General features: G+C 39.0%; 1 protein-coding gene across 1 annotated transcript in view; it reads right to left on the bottom strand.

Annotated features, from left to right (window-relative positions):
- Positions 1-836: 836 nt before the first annotated feature.
- Positions 837-9,353, bottom strand: part of MYOF (myoferlin) — a 119,144-nt gene continuing 110,627 nt past the window's right edge. The window contains exons 46-54 of the mRNA XM_074959078.1: positions 9,096-9,235; positions 7,290-7,378; positions 7,102-7,197; positions 5,796-5,937; positions 5,293-5,392; positions 3,854-4,047; positions 2,545-2,654; positions 2,025-2,172; positions 837-1,462 (exon numbers count right to left, since the gene is read on the bottom strand). Coding sequence (XP_074815179.1) covers positions 1,427-1,462; positions 2,025-2,172; positions 2,545-2,654; positions 3,854-4,047; positions 5,293-5,392; positions 5,796-5,937; positions 7,102-7,197; positions 7,290-7,378; positions 9,096-9,235 — 1,055 coding nt within the window. The 3' untranslated portion in view covers positions 837-1,426. The remainder of the gene's footprint in view (positions 1,463-2,024; positions 2,173-2,544; positions 2,655-3,853; positions 4,048-5,292; positions 5,393-5,795; positions 5,938-7,101; positions 7,198-7,289; positions 7,379-9,095; positions 9,236-9,353) is intronic.

Below are 9,353 nucleotides of genomic sequence, written 5' to 3'. Positions count from 1 at the left end.
TGCCCAGTTTTGCTGAAAACTGACAAAACATCTTTTACTGCCGTTGATGATTTAGTTGGGGATTGGTCCTGCTTTGAGCAGGGGGTTGGACTAGATGACCTCCTGAGGTCCCTTCCAACCCTGATATTCTATGATTCTATACTCAGTGGCAGACTTGACATTTCTTATAATCATTGCAGAGGTTTTCAATACTGATGCATTAATTCCAGCAGCTGTGATAGTCGTCTCTGCAATGACAACACAAGTCTTGATCCAGTTAGAAATGGGACTGCATTAGAAAACTTTGAAATAGGTTCAGAGGCAGATGTCATATCCTCCCAGCATTTGAGCATGTTCAGATGTATGGTTCCAGTATGGCCTGCTATAAATACAGGTTTGAATCACAATCTGGATCTGGGTTCAGGTCTGAATAGTTATATTTTTTGGTGTAGATAGAGCTAGGCTGGGATATTTAGAATTTTGTTTTCTAGTTCAACTCATAAGATGCAATTACAAGATTCACACTTGGGTTTGGGTTTCAAACCATTCTGATGTGCCAGTTCAGGATCATCTCTAAAAATATTCATCAATAAGTTCATCAGGAAATGAATTGCAAGAGTGGAAATGGACATGAGTGAATTAGACAGAAATGTTAAGTAGGAGAGTTTTCTGTTTTATTTTTACCAGGGAGTATAAAGATATCAGTTACAGGAAGGATTATACCAATTAACAAAGATAGCTAGATTGTAAGCTCCTTGTGACTTATGTCCTCCTGTGAGTTTGTATAGTGCCAAGCACCCTGGCATTCAATAAATAATAACGCTTGCCAGTTTTGAGATTTCTCTCTTTTGTTGGTAAAGTATTTAACCATTTTTATAATGAAATTACTCTGATTGACACACTCAAAGTAAATAGTAATTTAGTATTGTTTTATTTCATTTCTATGCTCATACAGTTTGAAGTACAGTGTTCTAACAATGATTTTAATATAGCAATATTGTGACCTTTTCAAAATACAACGGCAGAACGTTATTGCACTTTTTATTTGTTTGGTATACAAAAATATAAGGAGTAATTGTTTTGTTTTTTTACTAAGTCGAGACAGAGTAGAAAATAATTCTCAAAATAAAGTATCCATTTAAAAAAATAAGAGCAACTGGAGAATTGTTATGGAAAATCTGGTTTAAAAGCAAGGAAGACAGAATTTTACCACATACAGATGTTATCAAAGTCAAAAACATAAATAGAACATGACTTTTTACACTAGTCATGACCCCATGAACCTTGGCTAACCTTGGTTAAATTCTTATCCCTTATCTATTTCCTAGTTGAACATATAAGAGAACAAGGTTAAAACCATGAAGAAGCAAGCCTTGCTGAATTTGGTCCACAGCCTGAGGTAAAACTACCTTATTGCTATTCAAACTGTAAGAATAAATCCTCTTCTTTAGATTGGGTTCACAATCTTCATTGATATATAATTCTAGAAAAAAGGAAGAAAGAAAAAATCAGTAAGCAGAGGCAGAAAAAATAAGCTGGACATTTAAACGTATACAATATTATACAACGCAAATATAGTATTAAAACCAGATCAGAGTATGTTATAACTATTCTGGTGAAAAAACAGTTGTGGTAAGTTATTGCATAGTTGTTTGATCTAGTTTATAATGTACTGTATTTCAAATGAAAGTGGAACGAAATCCAGTGTCTCCAAAATATGTACTATTATCTGCATTCCTGCAACAATGCAATCTAGAAAGCACTTTTAAGGCACTTCTTAATTGCCTGAATCTTCTGATTAGAACCAATCAAAATCCTCTATCCATCAGTGCATACATTATAAATAATTGATCAATAGGTTGAAAAGTGTATTAAATTTTAAGAAGTTGTAGATGTAAGGGTCCAATCCTGCACTCCCCACTAAAACAGAGTCAATAGTTATTCTTGACTGAATAACGAGTGCAGGACTAGGTCCTCATTTTGACCTTAAAGCCAGAGTTATGTCACAATTGAACAACAACATAGAAACATTTAAAAATGCCTACCGGCAGTGAATATAAGAGTATCGCCAGAAACAAGAGTACAATCAGTAGGATGATAATGCCTATGAAGATCCATTTAAATCTGCGCCACACAATAAATTTCATTGTCTTGCATGGATTTGTGAACCAAAGGAAGGAAGTTTCTGGTCGGCTGCATTTTGAAAGGAACAATATTCATCATGTTAACAAACAGGGAGAGTTAAATACTTCAGTGCGAGAATAAAACACAGTTCAATTAATAATTAACTATATAGAGTTGAAAAAGATAGATAATTGATTTGTCTAAAAGACAGTTTCATTAAATTTGCACAACTATACAGAAAATATGTTGCATTTTTATTCGGATGCATATGGAAAGAACTGTAAGATAGAAACAAAATCGCCTTCTATATATAAAGTTTGGCAAATTACAGCTGACATCTGAAGCATCATTTGTCAAATGTGGCATTCGTAAACAATATTTTTTAGTTTGTATGTGGGTCTCGCAGTATCCTTCAAAGTAACTAAAGAAAAAATATCTCACTTTGGTAGGTCTAACTTGGGGTTCATGTTGGGTTCATCTCTTCCTTTACCAGCTGGCCTTTCATCAGCCTCTTTTTCGTTGAGGACTTCCAGAGTCATCTCAACTTTACCCTTCAGTAAATCAAGACATGTTAAACATATGACATCACATATAAACATTTTACTTAATCAGCATGTAAAGTGTTTGTTTGGCTTTAAATCTCCTTGTACAGTTTTGGATAAGCTCCCTCTTCTTATTTTCCTCCAATTGCTACCTCAAAATGTGTTTCTGGATTATGACAATGTTACAACATCCCAATCTGGAGTTAAAAATGTAGACACATACAGCATGTGTTTGGTAATCCATCCCCAGGGCGGATTCCAAGCTATATGCTTGGTTTATAATGTGAAAGAAAAAATTCAACTTTTCTTCCAATGACAAGCCCGGGTCTGTGTTTCTTCATAATTAATAAAAATCTCACCCCATATAAGGCTGCTGGAAACATTTAAAAAAATCAGTTCAGTATTGGTGAATAGTTATATTTTCATCATCTACCTCATCCCAGTATTAGGGTTTATAAGCAAGTCATTAGAAAGAAATAATCGGATACATTTGAAAAAGTCTGATACTGTAATCAGTAGAGGCCAGTGGTAAACATACATTCTTAAGGCCTGAGCCTGCAAACACTTGCTCATATGAGTAATCTTGTGAATTCAGTTTTACTACTACTGTTTAGAGCTGCTCTTGTGCATAAGCATTTGAAGAATCACACCCTTAGCCACCTTTACGCAGTTAAAGGATAAAAATAGTTCCTCATGAGCCAGGTATAGTTACTGACCTTTACAGTTTTATTGGCCTGATGTTCAAGCAAATAGTCCGGCTTCATTAACTACAAATTATATTTGCAAGCTTTGGTTTCAAGTTTTCCCCCTTACTGTACTCCACATGTACAAAGGAGCCAACTACTCCTAGTCAGACATAATGAGCTAAACTCATTATGAGTGGCTTTAATGGGGATATAACTAGAATGATTCTAGTTCAATATTTTTCTGAATTCTATGTGAGATTAAGTAGTACTTAATATTAAATACTAAAACCATTCAAAAGTACTTTTAAAGTACTTAACTTCCCCACCCAACAAATCTTCCAAATGATCTGTGTGTATTAATACCCCCAATGGTCCATCTGTCTATAAGCTTGAAAGCTTAATGGCCACTAAAGCTATTCAGATCTTCAAAGGAGCTCAGCTGCAGGGGAGTCCAAGTATCATTGGAAAAAACAGGGAGTAAGCATAACAAGTGAGGTACTTTATACAAGGAAATAATCGTACTGCCAAAACACGCAAGCCGTCCTTTTCTTTGTAACATGGCCACCACCCCTTCATGGATTTCTGTTCGAAGAGTGAGACAGTCTTGGGAGCCTTGAGAGGGTTGTTTGCCTTGTATTCTGGAATCATGTCTATACTGCATTTTTCAGGAACTTTTGCTGGAATAACTGTGTTGTGTAAATCAAGTTCAACAAAACCTACCCGAGAAAGTGAAAGAGAAAAGCATTCTGTATAACACAGCTGGCCAAACAGCATAGTGGTTTCAGTCAAATCTTACTAGGGCCATACATGAAATGAGTTATCTGGTTTCAGTCTGACCCTTGTGGACATATGTTCTGTACATCTAAAACATTAAACATATGTTATATATGGTGATTTCTCCTTACAATAAGCCATGAAGTAGAATAGCAAGAATGCTGCTGTCCAGGACTAAAGTGCATTGATCCAGGTGTATGTCTGGGAAGTGAGAGCCCAGTAAGGACTTCTAAACACACACTCTGTTAGTCTTAAACTGGTGCTGTCAGTAAAACTCACTGGGCAGAATTAAAGAAAACATCACGCACACATCTCTGGTATTGAATGATATGATTTAGTACTTTAGCAGCATGAGAGAGCCAATTTTCAGTTGTGTTTTCAGCTCCTTGTAGCTGTTTGCAGCACAGCATAAACTCAGAGCATCCTGAGGGCTACTCTAACACGGTGCAGGGAGGTCAGCCCTGTGCAGTGTAGCAGCAGTATTGGAGACTGAGCTTTACAATGCCTTTGCATGACACCTCCTGATCTGTATTCTGTGCATTCCAGGATCTGGCCTCAAGATTCCACTTGGGTTCAAGCAGCAAAATTCAGATCAGAATTCAAATATGTCAGAGTGTTGTCGGGAGTGGTTCTGTAAGGAAGCCTGGTATACTGTGCACTGCACAAAGAGTGATTTTTTCAGTATGTTAAATAGTGAAGAAATGCTGACATTACTCAGCAGGAAATACCAACACTGAGATCGAGGATTCTGAAGAAGGCAGTCTTAATCAAATCACCTCTCCTTCTGAATGAACAATCTGAAGATATGTAAAGGGCTACATTTTCAAAGAGGGCCTCCACCCTGCCTCCATTTGTGTGCATGCAACTTTTCATGCACAAATGATCTGCCCATCCAGATTTTGCACGCTACCATTTGTACACACAATACAACTTTAGATGAGTGAAAAACAGCAGAGCTTGATTTGCTTGAAGAATTTTTGTGTCAAAATACCATCATTTGTGATGACAAATGATGGTGTACAAAAACTGTATGCACAAGGGGTATTAGAATACAAAAATATACATGCACAAATGGACACTTGGTAGTGGTCCATTTGAAAATTTGGTCCTTCTGCTGCAACTTGCAAATGTTCATTTGTGATCTCTCACTTTCCAATGATGATGATTCTTAGCTGTGAAAGTCATACCTAGGTAGTCATCCAAGGAGAACTTGTCATTATCCCATATCTGAATGATCACTTTGGGTGGGATTCTGAATTCTGTTTTGTCGAGACTCCAGAAATGCTCCTAAGAATAAAATAATTTCTGTTAAAAACATCTTTAATGTGTTATGGATTGAAAATGCAAAGTAGCATTCTGATCTTACCAACAGATTTCATACATGTGGATTTTAGGACCCAATCCTGCCCTTGTTGCCAACAGAAAACTCCTACTGGGTTGGGAGTTGCTTCTCTGTAACTAAGGACCGATTTGTACCCATTGAGCTCAATGGCAGTTTGCTTGAGTAAGGCCCATTGGCCGGGTCCCTTACTGTGCAAAATCAACTTACAGGGCCCAATTGTGCCCTCAGCTATGCACATACAACTCTTTAATGGACAAATGTAACTGAGGGCAGAATTTAGCTCAAAATGCTTTATTACAGACTAATGAGTATATGAATTCTTTGTATTGAAATCTAGAGAAACCGCACCTTTTTAGAGACCTTACAGAGTTGCTCAGCTGAAAGATATTCAAAAGGGAAAATAAATCTCCAGTTAAAATTCCCTTCACCATCCAGTGACCTATAGTGCACATCTGTTTTCTGCTTATTTTCTTCATTGCCAGGCATCCAGCTGAAAGTAAAATGCAACTGTATTTAACGGTATGCAGCTAACCTTATTAGTGCTTGTTTATATTGCAACAACATTTTGCAGTGATTACAAACGTGAGGTATAGGATTTGTATTGTAAAACGCTGGAGACTGATGCAACATTTTTGGCCCTTTCAGTTTGGACCCATTTCAGCAGTGTAAATAAGAACATCTAGGAATTGCCATCCTAAAATAACCTTTGGTCCATCTCTCCAATATCCTGTTAGTACTTAGTGGTAGCTGTGGAGGATGAGTCTGTTTATCCCTAATATGTTTTTTTCCTATCTAATGTGTTTGTTTTCATATCTAATAAATGCCTAATCCTTTGTGAATCCTACTTAGCCATACGCTATGTCTACACAGCAGCTGGAAGGTGTGATTCCCAGCTAGGGTAGATGTACTTGTGAGAGATAGCACCTAAGGTTAGTAATGTGACTGTGGCAACTTAGACTAGCTGCCCAAGTATGTCCCCAGGGGGTTGGGTGAGACTGTACTCCGGTAGCTAGCCTGAATCGCTACCCATGTTGCCACTGCTACACTGCTAATTTTAGCAAACTAATGCGAGCAGAGCTAGTCCATGTATGTCCACATGATCTGGAAATCAGACCTCCCGGCTGCCGTGTAGCCCTTGAGGAGATCTTATGGCAGTGAGTGCCCCAGATTAATTACTAGAGCTGCTCAGGAATTTGACTAAATTTTTTTTGTCGGAAAATGCAGATTTGTCTAAATCAAAACTTATCATGGAAATAACAGTTTTGATTAAACTTTCTCAAGTCCAGAATGGAATTTTGAGAGAGACACTCACCCACTTCAGCACCCTTTCCTCCATTAGCTGGTAGTCAAGGAAACTCTCAATAACCAGGATTGCCAGGTGTTAAGATACAGGCACCAAGTTACAGTTTTAATCCTTTCCCATCTGTAGACATATTTCCAACTAGAATCAACTTCCAGTTTATCACACTACTGGTTATTTAGTTAGGCTTTATCTCACAACCCGGAAGTTATACTTAGACCATGCCAGCGCTGGGCTTTGCATGTGATTATTTTATTCGTGATTTTATTACAGGTACTGGATGTAAGATTTAGACATTTTAAAGATCTCATTAAATACCCTCACATGAGCAGGTCAGAGGGAGGGCACCCTTACCCTTTCACATAGATGTCACTCATTTCTTCCCCCGTGATACTTTTTTCGTCCAGAATGACATCCTTTGTGTTCCAAATAATCACCCGCATGATGTACCTGAGAGAGAAGATGATTGGGGAAAGAGAGTGAATTGGCCAAGTCTGTGCACTAAGGTCTGTACAGTGCACAATCAATGCACGGCTACTCACTTCTTGGCTTTGCGGGGATTGATGTTGAAGGGAGGGCCAGGAGGTCCCAAGCTTTTGGGGAAAACATCCACCCACATCTGAAGCTTTCCCTGCATTTGTGAAGAAGTCAAGTAAGGAATTTTTGTTGGTTACATGTTTAAAAAACATGCAGGTGTGAAAATTCTGATTGAACCCCAGGATACTGGGCTGTGCAGAGCCTGAGATGGTGCCCAGAAGTCTGTAAGTGCCTCTAGAACTAATTTTAGCAGCAGTCCTGGGGCCAAGACTGTCTCCTACTAACGCCAATGCCAAAGTTCCCACTGTCCTTAATCAGAGCAAGGCTGGGCCCTCAGTTTGTACAAACTTTGAAATCATAGGACTCACAATTGCTATTTTGTTTTATGACATTATATGGCCCTACAAATGTGCCTCGTGTTTTAGAGCAGATGGCCTATGTTGCATGGGTAACAGGTCCCTACCCTTGAAGCACTTCTTAGCTAGACGAGGTTATCTTCCTTATTAGTTTTAAAAGGCCAAAATGTGACCATAGTAGAATTCTGCTCTATTCCCACTGAAAGTCTATTTCATTGTCAGTAACCCCTCAACCATAACAAGAAGCTATACATTCTCTCCAATGCCTCTCATGAACGCCTTTCTTGGTGGATGTAGGACACGCTGTATAGAGCACCTACTTGTAATTAGTGAATGCTGGAGAGTAAGGGCTTGATTCATCCCGCTGGCACAAGAAGGTGCAATTTAAACTTTGCTGTGCCAACACGGGTCACTGTACCCTGAAGAGGATCCACTGTCAAGTAAAGTCAGGTGAATTTGCACCAATAATCCCCTTGAGGGTTCCCCTGGGGCAAGCCAGTTTTAATGTCCTCTGGGGGCTCCATGAGGGGGCAGAGGCTGCAGCAGGGATGGGATCAACCAGTGCATTTCCCTGGCAGTCCTAGTGGACTTTACATCTGAGGACCCTCCAGCACTGTCTACCCTGAATGAAACTGGCATAGACACTTGGGGTAGAATCCTGGCTCCATTGAAGTCAATGGCAAAATTCCCATTGACTTGAATGGGGTTTCACCCTAGGTGAACTGAATGAATGCATTGTTAGTCCTTATTAATACACTGTGATTCGCATCTCTCTCAAGCTTTTTCTCAGACTAAATAGTTTGCTGTGAAAATAGAGGAAATTTTGCAAATGTTACTGGCACAAAAACTTCTCCCCTCCTTTCACTCCTACCCAATGAAATTCACACACAGAAACCTGGTGAAACAGCCTCTCTGGAGGCTTTGCAAACCATCCCCTTAGCTACTTTCTTGTCTTGTAGTTAGTTTCTTGACTGGGTGGTGGATAATCTGGTTGTCACTGTCATGAGCTCTATTTGTGAGATAAAAGATTTTCCAGTTGTGGGAACGCAGTCTGGTACTGGCAGTTCAAACTAAGAGCCTTTATGGTTGCAAATTTATCAGCCTGGTGGAACTTCACAATGGTAACAAGTTTGGTATCAATGGAAAAGGATGTCTTCCGAGCCACTGGATTAGGCTCACTCCCTTGCTATTGGAGTGGCACTCAGTATGGTCCCTGCAAATAGATGTTCATTCCCTTCTCCCACTCCTTTGGTGTGTGATAAGTGCATCTGGGGTGATCACAACAGAATAAAATTCCATTCTATGTAATCCCTTCCTAATGTGACCATGCCCTAGTATCTGGGCACAATAATACTTTTCCCCTCACCCACCCCCCAATTATAACCATGTGCTATAAATATAGGCATGCTAGTGTTCTGCATCGCAGAAATCAAAGGTGAAACCAGTTTATAGTACTTGTGAGATGTTGGGCTGGAAGGTGCTGTATAAGGTCCTTGACTCCACATGTTCAGGGACCAAGCCCTGGGTTCTAAGGATATGAAGCGCTAGACGCTCTTCACTCGGCCCAAGGTGCTGATGCAATTTTTTGTTAGTCTCTGAAATAAAAAGAAAGAACTGAAATAGGGCTGAATTCATGACCCCAGAATTGCATTTAGTAATTGACTGTATTCATACTTTTCAAAATCAAACAAACTGCAACCATTCTTGTATTTA

The sequence above is a fragment of the Natator depressus genome, chromosome 7, assembly GCF_965152275.1.
Source record: "Natator depressus isolate rNatDep1 chromosome 7, rNatDep2.hap1, whole genome shotgun sequence".
NCBI classification, from domain to species: Eukaryota; Metazoa; Chordata; order Testudines; family Cheloniidae; genus Natator; species Natator depressus.
The sequence above is the reverse complement of the archived record's forward strand: the minus strand, read 5'-3'. Positions and strand labels throughout refer to the sequence as shown.